The sequence below is a fragment of the Athene cunicularia genome (genome assembly GCF_003259725.1).
Source record: "Athene cunicularia isolate RWA chromosome 4 unlocalized genomic scaffold, athCun1 chr4_part1, whole genome shotgun sequence".
Taxonomy (NCBI): Eukaryota; Metazoa; Chordata; class Aves; order Strigiformes; family Strigidae; genus Athene; species Athene cunicularia.
In genome coordinates, this window is record NW_020799098.1 from 28,271,904 (window position 1) to 28,291,017 (window position 19,114).

A 19,114-nucleotide genomic window follows, 5' to 3' on the forward strand; every position below is an offset into this window, starting at 1 on the left:
TAGGTATTGAAACTTGTAGAAAAAAATACTTGTAATATTAAGTTATAATCAAGCCTGGGAATTCAATAAAGTAACAAGGGAAAACTGGAATCAAATTTAGTTAAATCCCAAATCACTGTAATTTTTACTACATGCACTGCTAATCAGCGGCTGGCTCTTTCTTGTGTTCCTTTTCTATTTGAGACTCTGGGTACCAAATCAGAATATTTGACAAGCTCTGGGTGTTGTTTTCCTTTTTATTGTATCACTCTGTTCTTTATTTTCAATGTTAAAACTACCCAAATTTTTTCTTGCATTATTACAACAGCAATTCTTCCGAAGGCCACCCATTCCTCAGTGAATATCGAACATGAAACAGGCTGGAGTGCAGCATTTGTCAGTGAAATCCCCATAGCGTTTTATTTATCTGAGAAAGCTTTTTTTGGTAAATATTTCAAAGAGTAATAGATGAAGACATCTCGAATGTGGACTCCTTATGCCGTAAACAAGACTTTTTCTTTTATTTCAAAGCAAATATTCATTTTATGAATTAAATAAAGTACCTTTAAAAGTTGCTTTTCTTTTCTAGGATGTTTAAAAAAAATGTAATTAGTTATAAATTTAACTTAAAAGTTGCTGCTAAAACAGCAGTATCAATTAAATATGTAGCTAGCAGCTTCCATGTCCACATTTTGAAGTACAGTGACTGCCCATTAACATATAATCATTTCAGAACTTCCGCAGTATTCCAAACAAGGAAGATATAAAACCACTTCTTTGGAGTTGCAGGCTTCGAAGAACACAACTGAAACATTTCACATTGTACACCACTACTACATAATGGACATGATAAAGGGAACATGGGTGTTCACTACTTTATTAATGAAGGAAAAACCAACTATCCAGTTGTTAAACCTAAGACAGCATTTATTAGCTTGGTTTTGTCTGCTTCTATAGGAAACAGAGAAGTACTACCACTGTACAGTATGAACATGGGGTACTTTATCTCAGGCTATGCTATATTACCTCTGTGGGTCCTGTCCGTGATAAACGTTTGCCAGTTTAAGAGTGAGAGACCATAAAAACTCATTCTCTTCTCAAAATGTAATAAAATAAGCTCCAAATCTTATTTTTGATTGGGATCTATAAAAACTTGGACAGTAAACTATCATCTCCCCTTCCTTCCCAGTTTTAAAAGAGAATTATAGACCAGCTGGCTTGCCTGAAGTCCAACTACTAAATCAGGATTTAAACGGGAATGTGCTTTGTTTCAACCTAGTTGCTTTCTCTTCTAAAACACAATTAAAAAAAATAAATTGATCAAATATAGTCAAATAGCTAATATGAAAGTCCCCAAAGACATCTATTGCAGTTGATTGAGGTTAATGTTATTATAGTTTTCCTCTTTTACTCAGACCCTTTTTCTACTCATAATTTCATAAAGTGGATTAAGTTTTACCTAATGCTACTCACACTTTGAATGCGTTACAGCTGAAGGATGTATTTTGTTTATTGATTTTAGCAAGTACGTCGACTTCAACTAAGCCGTGATGTGCCTAAGCACACAGTTAAACTTTGTCATCTCTGGGTGAAGTAAGCTCCATTTTCCAGCTGCAAATAATTAATAGGAAGCTATGTATGTTCATTGGGGTTTTTTTAGCCTTTTTGTAACATTTTCCTGACAAAAGGGAATGTATATCCTATTACTAATAGAAAGTACTAAGGAAAGTATTAGCACTATATAAATAATGCTTGGTCCTTTTTAAGGTCAGCTATTTTTCCTCCTAGAGATCTCTTCCCCTCTTATTCCAAACTGAAATAAATATTATGGAAGCAACTGACTACCTCATACCTTTCCCTATTTTTTTAATAGGTCACCCCTAAATTCACACATTCATCTTATGTTTCAATTAAAAACAAGTTCTGTAACCAACTTGTACAGAATGCATGATAGTAACGGTCAACATAGGTTAGCTCATTAAATTGTGCATAATTAATTACTACAGAACAGCTGTACCAACTTACAGTTCTTAGAGCACTCTTTGTTAATCATTAGGAGCTTATCTTCCCAAGTAGAAAATTCCTGAGGGTCTGGCCATGAAAGCACATGAGGTTTTGTCCAGCTCTTCCTGTCTCCCTTTTGCATAAAGTAATAATGTAAAATAATCAGTATGCATTTAAATGTTTCTTTCTGCATCATGCAGCATAACTAACACCCCAAAACCTGCTTTCTTATGGAACTTCTGTGAAATAAAAGGCATTTTTTTCATATTTCTCTGTCAAATTTTAAGAAGCTTAGAAATTTAACTAGGTGCTGTAAACCATCCAGTGCTAAAAATTCCAGCATCTGTCCGATTCCACCCCTAGAACACATATCCAGACACTGAAAATTCCAACACACCTATAAGTCACAGCATGATAAAAGCCAGTTGGTTCCAATTTCATCAAATTAAGTAACATGGTACAGAATATGTTGTGAGTCTTATGTACCCTTTTGTAGCTGGTGCTTTTGGGAGAGTCAGTTAACTTGAATTTTTTTTTTTTTTAATGTTATATTTAAGAAATATTGCAACATCATTACTACCTCATTATAAGGCTTGTAGCCTGGCTGCACATTTGACTAGACTGTTGGTTGAGCAAAGCAGGAGAAATTGTATTTTATCGAAATTAAATAACAACGTGGCCAAAACACCAACCCTGTTATTTCTCAAATCAAGGAGTATTATGTGGACCCTGACACCTGACAGGCTTAAAAAATTATTTGGTCATAAATCCTCTGAAGTACAGAAAAACGCTTTTAAAGACCTTCTAGAGAACATTTTGCACATAAGCTGTGCTCATTTTTCCTCTGATATGCACAAATATAGTGCTAATACAGCTTAGACTCACAAACAGCCTTTTCTTCATAACAGTATCACAGTAACTCCTGAACTTAGGTCCACACAATTAGCTAATCAGAGTATTGCCTCTTGCAAAGTATGGAAATAAATTTAGAAGAAACATGACACAATAAATTTTTTTATAGCTACATTTATTACAGCAAAGAAATTAGAAGCCTGAACAAAATTACATTTAAAGCAAAGTTAAATAGCTAAGTTGTAACGCCAGGAGGTAACACTGACCACAAGAACAACCTCTGAGAGTCCGACATGGAAGGTCCTCTGTCACATGCATCAGTCTCCTCGGCACCACCAGATGTAATGGCTTGCCTCAGGTAAGCCAGGCATGACTAACCTGTGCAGTTTGTCGCTGTTATCTTTAGAGCAGATGTCAGCTAAGACATGTCACCATACAAGTTTTACTGGCTATCACAGTACACCCATGATAATTATATTATTTTCACAAATAACAAGGGAGGTTGACTTTTCTGTGGTTGTGTAACCCTCTCTCCCTGCAGTGCTAGTTGAAGGCTCCCCAAAGTTTACCTGCCTGTACACAAAGCATCACCTCTGGTACAGCACAGCTGTATACCCTTGACTCAGACTGCTGAGAAAGAGCTGTGGAAAAAGTCTGTAGAAAGGTAACAAGTGTAAAATTAAAGCCCCTGTTGAGACAGGGGTTCTTAAGTAGCTCATGAATTCAGGAGGGCAAACACCAATTTGGAAAGGTATAAAATCTTGAAGGGAAAAAAAAACAACCGTGAGGCTAGTTAGTCTAACCCTTCTCCCACTGCTGCCTGCCTGGCTAGGAAAGACTCTTCAAGTGCCTTATCAGGGTGGTGAGCATTTAACCTTATAGCTTCTTAAGTCCAGAACGTCTTTCGTGTGTAGTAGCCAATTAATAGTAACTTTTACGTGCTGTATGTTCCACTTGCAGAATCTCTTTGTGTCCAGGGAAAGATGCCCAAAGGAGCTGATTCAAAAGACGGGTAATAACCATAGGCATAGTATAAATCCAACCAAACAGAAAACCCACAGAAGACAGGCTTCACCAGCTAACAGTGAACACCAAACTTTTCAGCAGCTGTACATTAGGTTTCCATGTGAACACCATCACCGTGTTTAGGGGAAGTATTTTCTCTTGATTTCCTGAGATACACTGCAGTTTGTATGTCATGCTGTTTGTATGTCTGTCATCTAATTTTTGCTCAACATCTACTAGCCTTGGCTTGTGCACAGACCATAAACTGTTCCAAACTATCTTCTTGTGCATTGTGAATGTGACACATGTTTTTGATATCCCTAGCAAAGTGGGTTTTTATGTAAACCTGGCCTATTAAATGTTGGTTCAGCACAGTAATTGCAGTGTAGCCTGTAATGTTCTTGGATGGGATAGAGTTCATTTTCTTCACAGTAGCTAGTATGGGATAGTATGCTTTGGATTTGTACTGAAATCAGTGTTGATAATAGAGAGATGTTTTTGTTATTGCTGAGCAGTGCTCACACAGAGTCAAGGCCTTTTCTGCTTCTCCCCCCACCCCACCAGCGAGAAGGCTGGGGGTGCACGAGAAGTTGGGAGGGGACACAGCAGGGACAGCTGACCCCAACTGACCAAAGGGACATCTCATACCATATGACGTCAGGTTCAGCATATAGAGCTGAGGGAAGAAGGAAGGGGGGGATGTTCGGAGTGACGGTGACTGTCTTCCCACGTAATAGTTACATGTGATGGAGCCCTGCTTTCCTGCCTGCTGATGGGAAGCAGTGATCAAATTCTTTGTTTTGCTTTGCTTGTGTGTGTGGCTTTTGCTTTACTATTAAACTCTCTCTCAACCCACGAGTTTTCTCACTTTTACTCTGCCAGTTCTCCCCCCATCCCACCAGGGAGGGCAGAGTGAGCGAACAGCTGGGTGGACATTAGTGTGGGGTTAAACCACAACAGACCACACCATAATGAGCTTCTAGCTTACTACTTTTCAAACACTCCAGAAACAAGGAGTCAGTTCAAAGACTGGCTAGCTGCAAACTGTGCAAAATTATTTAAACATCTTTGCACTCTTTCCTTTTGATGTAAAGACAAACATTCCAGAGTATGCCATTTTGCTTGCAACACAAAATATTACCAGTGTCTAAGTACAGAAGACAAAAGTATTTTTTTCAGCACTAAGAGCTTAATTGCACTGGAGAAAAAAAAAAAAACAAACAAAAAACAAAACAAAACCAACACATGCTGAGAAGAGTGAGGAGAGGAAAACCCCAAAAGTGCATTACAAGCAACTGCTGTTTACTGTAAACAGAACTATCTAACATTATGCAAGCACTTCAAATAACTCTGTTTACATCAAACCAAAGACATAATTTCTTCTCTACAGAATAAAGCCTTGAAAGAAGATAATCCATCAGATCTTTATCATCTTCACCATATCTGCAAATGAAATGAAAGGAAATACTTAGCTGAGTGGCACCTTGTTTTCAGTGTGAAATGTGAGGCTTCTTGGTGATTTCTCCTAGAACTCTACAAATTCCCTGAAGATAAAGAAATTACCCTTAGATTCATCAGCATGAATATAATTTTATCCAGGTGGTCCTCCTAGGCAATTCCAGAGTTTGAAATGTACACTTAGCACGGAGAGTGGTGGTGAGATGTGCTCAGTAGGGTCTCTGTACAGTTTTAGACCACAGCATGCTAAATGAAGAATTTTGATTAAAATATAAAAAAGATTATTAGGTTATTATTTTCATTGTTTAACAATACAGAAAACAACACAATGCTTACAGTATTTATTTTCCTAAGTTTCTAAAACCTGGGCATCAAAAGTGATTCCTGGCAAATTCAAAATGCCACACTGACACAAATATAATGGCTTTTTCCTTCCAGTAATTAAAATTTGGAAGAGATACACTTGCATTTGTTTTTAGACTATGTTTCTGACTGAGATTTCTAGCTCTTTTAAAAAACAGACAATACTTAAGTGACTGGTAAGAAGTAAAAAGCAGTTAACTTCTTTGATGAACACCTGAGCTGGAACAGGAAACAGGTCCCACAGCAGAAATTCCAGGACCCGCTTCAGGAGGAAAACAAATAGAGAGGACTGTAGCATTCTGCATTCTTGCCTTCATACAGCTGCAAGGATCCTTTGCATTTCATACAATTTGGAATTTACTTAAAATCTAATTGGTACTTATACACCAGAAGAAATATTGTCAGCTCACGGGGGAAGGTTGAAAAGGGGAAAAAGCTGAAAATGTGTTTGGATTTAGGGTTCTGCAAGCTCCAGCTCTGACAAACAGTGGAAGTAAATCCCATCATCAACATTTGATTCCACTACACAGGTAATTGCTAGTAAGTGACCATCCTCAAATATGCTTTGAGGTCCTTATTTGAAATAGGTGAGGACACTGGCCTACATAAGCAAACATTTATTTAAGAGAAAATCTTCAAAAGCACTTAATCAGCACAGTAGTGCAAGGGCTTAATTAAGCTCACAACTGCTAATGGATTTAGGGTGTCGTTCATTCAGTCATCTAAATCCAGCTTGCTCCCTCCTTCGTGCTGGCATTAGCAAGATATCTGTCAAAAGGTTTCCTGGCTTTTTTTTTTTTTTTTTTTTTCCCCTTAGGAGCTTGATACCTTGCTAGAGCAGTGAGCTGATCTAGAGGGTCAAATTGCTTCATTATCTCTACAGCTGGCACAAAAGAAGCACTGCCAATTCTGGCAGCAACCCTATTAGGCGAGCCTAAGCCAAAATGCATTTTCTGGTAGTGGCTGAGCACTTGCAGCTCTTGATATATAATCAAGCAGCAGCAAAGTTGATTAAAACCAGGAATTTATTCTGATGGCTTCCTTAAGGACAATCCTTACTGCTGTAATGTATTGTTGCATAGTAGAAGTCCAGCAAAATCTCTCTTCTAGGTAAGTAAACAGGTTCTGGTAGTATACTCCTGCTTATAGGTTGTCTGCAGTCACACACTTTAGAACAAGAAAGGGACCATTATCAATAGCCTTGTCTAAATTTGCACATAATACACGTCAAAGAGGCTCAATTCAACAATTTCTGCATCAGGTTTCTGTTCCAAGCTACAGTTAGAGCCGTAATAAACTCACATGGCAGGATTTCCAGCAGGCCCTCTGCTCTCCTCTGTTGCAGGCAGCCAAGCTATTTGCAAACACTTTTCACACATTCTCCTGCCTGTGAGAAATGTAGGCCAGTTTACCACAAGCAGAATGTGTGAAAAGGCTTTTAAAAAGCCCAGCTGCCGGCCTGTTTTTCATAGACAAAGTGTGAAAGTGCTTTTAAGCAGTTCCCTGCCTTCCACCCCGTAAATGCTCCTTTCCCCTTTCTGGGGTGAAAACATCACATGTGCATCTCCCCTGCCCCACCACATAGCTGCTCTAGAACCACTCTTACACTACCCTCACTAAGGCTCTGGCCAAACCATAGTACTGGATGCATCACTCCAAAGAAACAAACAAATCCACCTCCAACTGTGTCTGCTTTGAGATTATCAGTATTTCAATGTATTTTTAAATATCAACATTATCCATAATTATGTGATTCTTAAGTAAAAATCTTGGAAATTGAAAGGAGTTGTATCTGTTTTCATACAAGTAGTCAATCAAAATTAATTCCAATTAGGTGAAAAAGCAATACAGCTAAAGCAGAAATTCCTCAGAAATGGGGGATTTAAAATATAAGGTATGTAAGGTAAAAATTAAGAAACAAATTTAATTAGAAACCATAGATAGAGAATATTTCAGTGAATAATGCTGAGATTTTAATACATAATTAAATCCGTTATTTTTACTATATTGTTCAAAGGTTTCAAACAAGAATACCACTCAACATGGAAAATAAAATGAGAATTTATTTTAAATTTCAAGGTTGCCTACCTGGGACTAAGATGCTGACAGACCTGAACCTTCCTTCTCATTCGATCCCAATTTTGCTTCACATTCTTTGCAAGTGTGATGGCAATGCCTACAATATTGAAAGCAGATAAAATATTGAAGAATTTTGCTGGATTTCTTCCAATACAACCATATAGCATGCTGGCAAATGTTCCTGAAGAAGTAATCTCTTGCCTATATTCTCCAATTTTTTAAACTGCTTTATGTGATATAAACTGCAGAAGATGACATCTAAATGTCTCAGCCAATAAAACCCCATTAATTAACTACTATTTTCAGCAATCATCAAAATATAATAGGATTTTTACAACAGGAAAAGACAGTCCTTGCCATTGTACCTACCAATAATGAACACTTAGGAGCAAGGTGTATAATACAAAAAAGTGACGAATAGCCATTTTGTGTAACACCAAATGAGGAAAGTAATAGCTTTGTTATGTGGAGGAAAAATGGAAGTAGAAAGATATATGAACAGTGAAGAAACTTCCTATTATCAGTCAGGCATTTTCATAGGCCTAAAAACTCATGTTGGTCTGGTGGAAAGATGTGCAAAGACAGAGAATGATTTTGTGGACAGGGTTTTTGGAAATGTAATTTGCATGTGAAAGATACATATGAGAAGCCACACTGAGAATGAAAAGTAATACTGGCAGCTGAAGCTTGGAAGAGTTAAGTGTGATTTGAGGGGAAAGAGTGCTTTACGTGAAGTTTAGAAAACAATGACTAAAACACAGAGGTGCCAGGTGACAGAAGGCAGCCATTGACATGTATCATATGGTTAAAGTTGTAAGGTGGAAAAAATACCCTCGCAGTTTGTGGTCTTCATGGTTTGGCATGGCAGTATGAGGTTGGGCAAAGCCACAGAGGAGGAGGTTGGAATGAGGGCTGAGATTGAAATTGCTGCTAAAATATGAGGATTGTGTAAAAAAAAACCTGCAGTGTATTTGGCCTAATGTGTGGTACAAAGGAAGACTCAAAGGGCCAAAGAGATATTATAGACGATTGTGAGACACTTAGAGACACAATAATAGATGAAAAGAGAACTAATAACTGTTGTCCCATCACACTTAAAAGTACAATAACTTCATTTAAATCATGGATTTCCTAGTAACAGGTGTTACACTAAGTTTAATTTGCATTTTCTGAAGAATATTTAGTAGTTTCTAATACTGTTATATACAGCCTAAGAATATGAGTAGAGTCTCACCACTGGATCACAGAATTTAAATTCATAGTTTTGCTGTATATAATTTTTACTACGTTTTAGACTATTTTGAACTAGGATTAATAATTTATATAAGCACAAACCTTTTTTGTTGTGGACCACATGGTACAATACCAATTTTCTGGAACTTTTTTTGGCATTCTCCCATGTATGATATCTTTCCAATGGCAAAACCTAAGACACCAGCAACTATAAAGACAGATAATAAAACATTGTTAATACAAGAGCTTAAATCAAGAGTCTCCAATTGGCTTCATTTTAATCATACGATGAACTGTATGTAGCATGTCTTCTCAAAACATGTCACAAACACCTGAAGTTATACAGGGATTACCGGGATTATTTCAATAACTATCGGAAGCCAGTTACCTATAATGAGACATAGCAATTTGTCCAAAACAATGCACACAGGAGAAGGATATCATATTCAGCTGAAATTACAAGATTCTGGATTTAAAGGAACAAATTATAGAGATATCCCTCAATGAAATTAATTAACGATGTCAGCACTAATTTCTTTTAGTATATAATACACCATGGTATATTTCTAATCATTGCCTTTTTAACACTCTCCTCTTCGGGCTTCTAAGAAGCTAGAACAGCAGCCTGCCATATTACCACACGAGTTCAACATCCCCAATTTTCTGTTGAACTTCTGTTGAAGAGAGAATCAACTTTATTTCTTGCCATTTAAAAGCCACCTTATTGTATTGTAGTTTCTGCGCTTTTATTTGCTTCCTTTATCAATTCATGGTCATGAATTAGACAGTTAAGATCAAATTAATATATTAAAAGGAACATACTCTTGCATATATTATACTATGATGACTCCTTGATATCCTAAACTGTGTGATCTGCTAAGCATGGCTGATCAATGAGGCTGACTTATTTATAAAACAAAGGTGAGACTGGAGTTTTTACCAATTTGAGAGGATATATTAAGTAAATATGTGCTGCAAGTGACAATGTTGACATTAAAAGAACCTTATTTCATACATTTATTTATAAACACAGCAGAATTCTGACTTCCTAAAGTGCTGTGGTAACATCTCATGAATTCCAAAAAAGGAAGAGTTTGAAAAGAGGTTCAGAGAGATCCACCTAAGGTCTGCATATCACTTGTAAATATAATTTTCTTTCTTTTTAGAATTGGATACAACTTACTTGCCATCTTAGGTAATGCACCAAATCTTGGGTTCACTGAGAAAACGCCTAAAATAAAAGGAAGTAGTCAAAAAGCTTATTCACTCGAGGAACTCACCAGTACTCAAAACCAAGAGAAGCTTTTGCTTTTCTGAAGGTGAAGACTGTATAGAAAACTTAAAAAGTCTATTAACCCAGATTTAGGAACATCGGGGCAATTTCTGTTCTAAGTTCTTAGTGCATCTGTTTTGGGGTAGTTCTAAGTCACAGGAGGAAAAAAGTCTGAACTTTGCAGGATTCAGTTCAGGCATGGGTTTGGAGTGTAAATCAACATGAAAGTAGCACTGCTGCCACCGGTGACACCTGCAGCACTGCAGGAGGAGGAAGAGATGGTGGCTTATGTTTCAGCACAAACCAACCAACCCTATTATGTTTTAACAGCAAACTGAAACCTCTTACTCAGGGTCTAACTCCTTGTGCAGCAACAACCAGGCCCAAACTATTCTCTGGTAGTTTTCAGTGGCTATTGATTAAACCCATGTTAAACTGTAGCACTGGTATCTAGCCTCTTCCTCCAGAGAGGAAAGAGCGTATGTTCTGGCCTTTAAGAGGAGAATGCAGTGTGCAGACCAAAAGATTCTCTTTAGCTTTTCCCACCAAAATTAACTTCCTCCAGTTAACACCAGGAGACAGAAACTGTATGTCTCTGGGAGCATGTGTGTGGCAGAGCAGTGCCATGCTGTGGAGAGGGGCTCCACACAGCAAGATTACCATGGCAAAGGGAAGTGAACACTGCCCTGTTACATGCATTCAGTGTTAATGATGCTCAGAAGCTCCAGCTTCTTCTAGACCCAGTGTACTGTGTGTAGTCATCAGAAAGGAGCGTTTAGACAGAGGAGCACTCAGTCTATGCTAAATGCAGTGGCCTTCACCCACTGGCATCTATGCGATTTTAAATTGGGTCTCTCGGGGAGGGAGGAACAAAACTGTTGTCTGCTTCTAAACAGTCCCCCCCTTCCAATTCTTGACATGCATTAATGATTATTTGATATGGGCTTTTGTTATTTCACAGCTGATCAGAAACATCTAAGTACAATGGAGAGAAATTGGGAAGAGCACCTGGTGCTAGAGGCTGGCATGTTAGCTGCTGAGACAACTCCAGTGCCCTTTTTATCACTACTCATACTTTTTTCAACTGTGTAATCCTTTGCTTTCCTTCACATACTCTCCCTTGCTCATTCCCTCCCCATTTGCCTACAAACTGAAGGTCAAGGACACAATAGGGAACCCACACCAGCCTCTTGGGGCACAGCTTTTAGGTTTTCTACTGTATTCCTCCTGATCATTCTAGTAAAAAAAAGAATCTGATGAGGAGGAAACATGGTAATAGTGGCTGGAACAAAACAAGGGGCTTGCAACCATGCTGAGGAAAGACTGAGCCATGTCCACCTCCCCCAGTTGCTCTCCCACCACTCACCTCCTATAGCCCCTGGATTCTCTTCTGCTTCTTGCTTTAGGCCCTGTGATTTTTCTCTTCTCCTACCTGCCTTTGCTTTAAGTGGCTGCAGATGCAGGCTGAAGGACTGTCTTATTTGCTCCTGTGGGATATACTCATCCCAGCAATCTTCAGGGTGGATGCCCTTCACTCTTTACCCAAAAGACTAACCTTCAACTTTATTATTAGTCAAGACCCCCAGAGGGCAAACTACACATTTCAAAGTGCAACATGTAAAACCAGGCTCATCCACCACAGAAACAGAATACAATTGTCTTTTGTGTTAGCCTGCAGATCACAAGCCAACTCTATAAAAAGCCCTCTGTCTTCTCACTTTGGCAGTACTCCTTGTCCCCCTGCCCCAAAGCTTTATTCATACCGATCCATGGTCGCTGTAAAAACATTGCCAGCATTTCTCAAATAAACCAACAGTTATAGTACCCAATTCTGATGCCCCTCCTCAGGTTGTAGGATGTTCTGCCCTACAAGCACCCCCAGCGAAGACTCTACTCAAATACACGAGATCACGGTGACAGAGTCTAGCCACCAGTCTTTGAATTTGTGAATTCTCTTTTCAGCTCATGGGCTTTCAAAAGAATGACTGTGGCAATGCATACATAATGATCAAATCACTGTAACAATGATGGTGATGAAAGGAATATTGATCTTGAAAAACAGCAGGCTTCAGGGAAACTTGCATTTCAGTAGTAATTCCAGAGCCTCAACTTCATAACTTAGGAGCATCGTGTTTGTTTTTTTTTTTTTATTTACCTTTTGAGACTAGCCCCTGGGTGACAAGCATGCTCCCGAGAGACAAAGGAAGAGCTGTAAAAGTAAAAAGAGTATCTGGTATCAGCCAAAATTTGTTACCTATATGTTAAATACATTACCCTTTTATATGTTTATAATGTTAAACATATTACTCATCTTTTAAATGTTAACTTTGCATACTGTCTTAATCACCTATTACATCTACTCATTCAGATGACTCTTCAAAGCAAGGATGTGTTCACACAATGCCAGACATCAGTCATGCTGTAGCATCTGGAGCTAGTGCATTATATTTATTTACTAAATAATAATTCCATAATCAGAATATCTCCTGTCAGTACTACAACACTAGTAATGACAGCAGCTCCAATTAAATGCTGAAGCCCTTTTCAATCTTCTCCTTTAAGAAAATGTGTAATTTAGATACAAATTGACATGGTGAACTTAAAAGACAGTAGAACACTAGTAACTAATCTTTTAGATGTCCTACACCTAAAGAATTTCACAAACCCAAGACACATAACTATGCCTGCCTTTTATTCAAAGGCAGGAATAAGTACATAATAAAGTAAAACATTCTAATGTTGTTTTAGTAACAGACTTCAAGAATAGAACTACTTCTAATGACTGTTATGGCAAGTTCATATTAAACAAGAGCTTAATTCAACCACCTTTACCTACAGTGATTATGCAAATAATTCGATTAACCCTATAATAACATCTTGCTCAAAGTGACAGTTACCCCACAATAACATTCCAACAAACTTGAATGTATTACAATAAACAGTGTAACATTTTGCAGCCAGTTTTGCTTAAGTACATCGAGAAGTCATTCTCAGTGTGATAAGAACAAGTTTGGAATGCTCACCTCTGTACCAGAAACTTTCCTTTTTGCATTCTTTACGGATCCTTGCAATTTCTCCAGCATTGTAATTTTGTGAGATGGGACAATAGAACATTGGCTGAAACAATAAACTTGAGTTAGCTTACTGAATTTAATCTCACAGGAAGAAAAAACCCAGATCAATTAAAGAAAACAAGTTATTTTAAAAAATACAATACAAAAACCAACCAACCAGTTGCGTGATGAAATGTTTACTTGGTACCCCAACAGAGAAACGGGAAGAACTACATAGGTTTTAAGTTAAAACCACTCATCCTGTTGGTCTGTACTTTACTAAAACAGCTCGGCTGCTGCTTACCCCAGAAGTATATTTATTGCTTTATTTCTGTTAGCCCTTTCATTCTCATGAGCTACATCATCTTTCTGGGAAGCAAATGGCAGGAAGTAAAGGCGGAGGGGTAGTTTCTAAAACTGAAATTGTGTCCCATTCAGGAGTCAATTTAAGTTCAGTAAGAGCAGATTTTGCAAGTATTCCGAAGAGGGTCAGCATAAACTCTGTCCGATTCCCCTAACTAGCTGTCGTGGTTCGAACTCGGCCGGCAGCCAATCACCCCGCAGCCGGTCGCTGACCCTTCCCCCTCCCCGCCCGGGAATCAGGGGAGAGACAGAAAGTAAAAACTCGTAGGCTGAGATTAATACCAGTGTAGCGATGGCAACAGACAATAACGGGAAGTACAACAGGGAAGTACAATGCGCTGCACGCCGCTCGCCCCCCGCCCGCAGCCCCGACAGAACGAAGAGCCAGCCACCACAGACCGGAAGCGAGGGAGCCCGCGTCTGACGTCACAGGCGAGGGACTGCTCCAATGGCCAATCCGAGCCCGCCGCGCCGACTGTCCCCGCCCAGCTGAGGGACCGTTAACTCTATCCCGGCCGGAATGCGGGTCGGGCGCTCGGGCTCCGCTCTCAGGTCCGGGAAATCACCACCGTCCCAGCCGAAACCGGGACACGAGCCTAACTCTCTCTCTGAGCGGCTTAAATATATTCATGGCATTAACTGAACTCAACAACAATGGCTTCACCCCCATAATAATTAGCTTGCCAACTGGCTTCTTTTAGGCTAATGGTAGCTCTTTTTTTTCCTTCTATTTTGATTGTGAGAAGAAAGTGACAGTATTCTCTCTTGCATTCTACTATCCAGGGTATTGATATATGGATACAAGTAGATTATTTTTCGTTCTTTAACTGATGACTTGGTTATCAGTGTTTGCACTTGCAGTACCACTGCTGGACATCTGAAATACATGGGTGCACTGGTTTTGGGAAACAACTTATTTTTTAATAGTAGCTATTATGGTGCTGCGTTTCAGATTTGCGACCAAATCAGTGTTGATAATACAGAGATGTTGTTACTAGTGAGCAGTGCTCACACGGAGTCAAGGCCTTTTCTGCTTCTCACCCCACCCCACCAGCGAGTAGGCTGGGGGTGCACAAGAACTTGGGAGGGGACACAGCCAGGACAGCTGACCCCAACTGACCAAAGGGATATCCCACACCATATGATGTGCTCAGCAATAAAAGCTGGGGAAAAGCAGTTGTCATTAAGTTAATTGAAATGTTAACATTTTTCTGTAAAAAACACAGCATCTACAAACATTTTTGAAAGCAAAACTGGACTTCGTAGAACAAGCAGTGCCTTGGGAAAAAGAGCACATTAGTCTGTTACAGGATTCTACCTCATTTTATGTCTGACTGATCCATGATTTTTTAACTGTAACAATGAAATGCTTTCCTTGGCTGCAGCCACACATTTCACATTTTAGCTAATTACTATCTCAGTCCTTCTTCAAGCACTGCTCCCACTAAAGTTAATAATGGTGCTGTTTGGGTAAACAGTATAGAACTGACTCTGCTCCAGACCCTAGAGCGCCACTTCAAACTGGTTTCACAGCAAGGTCACAGCAAACACAATCAAATCCAAACCGGCTGAGTAAAAGATAAGGAAATGAGTACCAGGGCCCTGCAACAACAGGCTTTGCAACCTTTCTGACCCCATACACACCCTGCCAGGGGCTTAGTTGCTTGGGCTCAAAGTCAGCTCTAACATGGCACCATTGTGTAGCACTGAATTAGATTGATCTGAAAACAGCGAATTTGAGAGAAAGAGCTGCAAGAAACTTTGCCCAGGGCCTCTATCCCTCTGCTCAGAACCTGCATTTAAGCTCAGGCCCTTGCCTTAACTCTGTTGTAGGTGCGCTTTTATGTGGCCTTTTATCATCATGATCCCTACCTTGACCTCCTGCCTTACCATCAGCCTGGCCTTATTCCTAGGGACTTACCTGGCAGTCACTGGACTGACTGTTGACTGACCCTGGTTAACATCACTGGATCTGCTCTGCTCCTCTTTGACCCTGGTTAACATCACCAGATCTGCTCTGTTTCTCTTTTTTTGGGTACTGTGGGACTGTGCTCCTTGTCACAGAGGTCACAACCCCTGCCCACCTTGCTGTCACTTGTGGCTCACACGTCACTGTCCTTGCGGATCAGCCCACTTTTGCTGCTCTCTGGCAGTGACTGGTTAGCAGCAAGCCCACACCACGGTAAAATCTGAACCCTGTGGGTAGCTGACTTCTCCAACAGAGGAGAATGCTCAGCTGCCATACGGCTGGAGGGCAGGCTCTTGTGTAGTACTGTTCCATTCTCCCTTTCTGAATGCACACACATGCACATGCACACACGCACAACTTGATGGGGACAGGTTATACTGGACTAGGACTCAGACACAAGGGCTCTGCCAGTTTGTAATTAGTTTAACCAGCACAGCATAAATCAGAGCCCACTATCTTAAGACTCAAAAGCTCCTAGACCTCTGAGTGTAGTGAATCAGGAAGAATAACAAATAGCCCTTTCCTCTCTCCATTTATATACTTAAGCTAACAGACATCTGTTTCTCTCTTCAGTAAGAGCAACCAATGCAAAATCCTAGTTCTTCACTAGCAATAGCATCAAAATAAAAGGGATGAAACCCAGCTTACCCATCCCATTTGCTTTAGTGGAGACAGCTGAGTTTCCTGTTGGGTTGTTTTGGAAGACATTCTCTTTCCTTGTATGCTGCTACTGATCCTGGTCGGAAGAAATTACATGTTTTATGCTTGGCTACCTCTCTGCTAAGTACAAAGGTAAAAAGCCAAAGTATCATATTGATATTGTAAATCCAGGGTTCACCCAGAAACAGTAATGATCAAATTGAAAGGACTATATTTTTTTACAGCAGATAGCATCCACTCACCTGATGAATATACAGTTTACAGCACAGTATGTGACTTACTAAGCAATACAGAGTTATGTGTTGCCTAATTCACACAGGGAAGTTGGTAAGTAAAGTCAGATGCTGGATCATGACATAACACAGCACTCCCAATCATAAAGAAACAAGAACAAATATGAGCAAATAATCCAAAACCTTTGTAATTTTTATTGTACTGCAGGTCAAAAATTTATCTTCTTCAGCGTGCTGCCCAGAATCACTGTATTGCTTCTATTCTCAGTGCCATCATCTGAAGTTTTGATTCCACAGGACACAGCAAGTCTATCACAAACCACATCTGCATTTCCAGCAAACACAATCCAGTTACAAACATGCTTTTACAAAATTAAATCTATAAGAATAAATAGATTCCGAAGAGTTTTACAGTTGCAGCCTCCTATGCCTGAGAATTGTGCTGCTAGGAAAAAGCAAGAAGGAATCCCATTTATTTCTGGAGTAATTCAAACATCTAAACTGTAATTTTTACCTAGCAATTTGCTGCATGGTCTGCCACTTTATCTATCAATGTACAGGGTAGTGCTGCTTTTCAAAAGTACCTTCTGAGAATGGTGGCACCGGGTGAGGCTAAAGTGACTGTGAAGGATAGAGTTAAAAAGGAAACTTGTGCAACAATTTAATAACCTGTATGGTTGTTGTCATTCATAATATTACTGTATAAACCACTTCCTGCACTTATTTTGGGGTCAGTTACATAGCAATAAAGTTCATGCAAAGTCTGCTTCACGTACACTGGATATGCATACAAAAATGCTTTTTTAAGGAATGGAACAGAAGCAACATGACCTCCTCTCCCCTTAGTAAAAAGACTCAATTAAGCATTGCATTCACACCAATCTGCACTTTGTTCTCAGCCACTCTCAAAAATGACAATGACCACAGTGTCTTTGAAAAAATTTAAGTTTGAAAATCCACATAATATTGTGAAAGCCCACAGTTCTTCACCGTCAGCCTCACCCCGACTAAGAGAAATTTAATTTTCCATCAGTCTCTCATCAATGAATGCAAAAAAAGGAGATAAAAGAGAAGAAAAATGCATGAAACAGAGGTTTATGTCAAAGACACAAAAATTTCTTATTCTAATCTATTTTCTTATTCGTATCTTCTCATGAAGCCTACCTGTGCAGATGGTTGTATGAAAAGCATCACAGAAAAGTACTACTGACTGATACGGTTTCTAACTCCTGCAACAGATTTTAAGTACTCATCTTTTTCATGAGGATAAAAAAGCCGAGTCACTGGAGAAAATAAATAAAATGAAAACAAATTTAAGGAGCATAAGTTAGGTTATAAAAATTTGCAGATTGCCATTAACCTCCTGTACTGTATTCAGCATACATTTCTCCCGAATTAGAAGTTATTCAGATACACTTCTGCTTCAACATAACACAGAATCCAAAGAAATCTGCCCTTCAAGCAGCTTCCTGTTACCTCTCCTGCCTGGGATGAAAGCTGAAAGCTATACCCACAAAAACAAAGCAAAGAGACAGAGCTGAGGGCATCAAAATATTATTTAATTGAATTCTTTAATATTAGTACTCAGCACACATGCTGCCTCCTATCTGTGGAATGTAAAAGTATTCCAGTGTTTTGGGGAATTGTGTCTTGGAAAGACAACTATTATAAAAAAACCCACAACCTTTATTTGCATTGATCTGTTGAAGAAATGTAACTTTCTTGCATATTTTTACCGTAACACTTTTTGCTGTTTTCTCAACCTATGTAATTGTTAGTGAAAAAAATTAACTGTATATCCTCTTAGCTGCCTTGGGAAGAATTCCCCAATGATGTTATTCTTCTGTTTAATTGGAATACTTACATAACCCATGATTAAATCAATGCGGTTTGCAAGGATCAAAACTTCCTCCTATTCTGCAAGAATTCTTCTGGATCATTTACTCATTTACAGAAAAAAAAGGCTAAAACTGCTGAAAGATCTCATAGTTTCGATTCTCCTAACTGGTTGATAAAGAAGCAGTATGCAAGAAGATAGGAAAGTTTTTCAGATGTAAGAATTGCCAACTTCATGTCATCTGTTTTCACTAAGAAGTGTCTTTTCAGGTAGGAATGGTGACCGCGTAATTTCTATGATTCCTTGGGGGAGAAGGTGGGAGCCAAAATCGCATGTGTTAACTGGTATATGCAACTGACTGGGATCTACAGTGGAGACACCCCGCATCTGCCCAGCGCGGGTGCCACTGAAGTGCAGTGATCACTGGGCAGCTCGTTAGGACTTTAGCGAGGCCCTTCAAGGTCTGAGTGTTCACTGGGAGGAAGAGGGGAAGGCTCACTATGATGTTTCACCTGTTATCTTCTGAGCTGGCCCTTTATCTTAAACCCAGACTCTTACTTCAAAGGAGAGTCAACAGAGCAGCTGCACGCCGGACAAGTCCGGCACCGCGGAGATCAGCCCCGCCGGGACGGAAAGGAGGGGACGGCCGCGGGCGCCGCTCACCTCCCGCGGGGCGCCGGGCCACCGGGGAAGGGAGCAGCTCGGCCCGTCCGCGGGGGTCCGCGGCGCCCGGCCCCGGCAGCCCGTGAGGAG

General features: G+C 39.6%; 1 protein-coding gene across 1 annotated transcript; it reads right to left on the reverse strand.

Annotated features, from left to right (window-relative positions):
* Nucleotides 1-4,993: 4,993 nt before the first annotated feature.
* On the reverse strand, nt 4,994-14,077 carry OCIAD2 (OCIA domain containing 2). The gene is made up of 7 exons (XM_026846842.1): nt 14,062-14,077; nt 13,270-13,363; nt 12,402-12,455; nt 10,157-10,204; nt 9,076-9,181; nt 7,750-7,837; nt 4,994-5,283 (listed from the first exon to the last, which is right to left on the reverse strand). The coding sequence occupies exons 2-6, from the start codon at nt 13,358-13,360 to the stop codon at nt 7,756-7,758; spliced, it is 381 nt and encodes a 126-aa protein (XP_026702643.1). The 5' UTR covers nt 13,361-13,363; nt 14,062-14,077; the 3' UTR covers nt 4,994-5,283; nt 7,750-7,755.
* Nucleotides 14,078-19,114: the final 5,037 nt, after the last annotated feature.

Coding starts and splice junctions, on each gene's coding strand:
- OCIAD2 (XM_026846842.1), bottom strand. CDS start 13,360: ATGTTCTATTGTCCCATCTCACAAAATTACAATGCTGGAGAAATTGCA. Junction 10,205..12,401: donor CCAGGGGCTAGTCTCAAAAG/GTAAATAAAAAA, acceptor CTTTTATTTTAG/GCGTTTTCTCAGTGAACCCA. Junction 9,182..10,156: donor TGCATTACCTAAGATGGCAA/GTAAGTTGTATC, acceptor CTGTCTTTATAG/TTGCTGGTGTCTTAGGTTTT.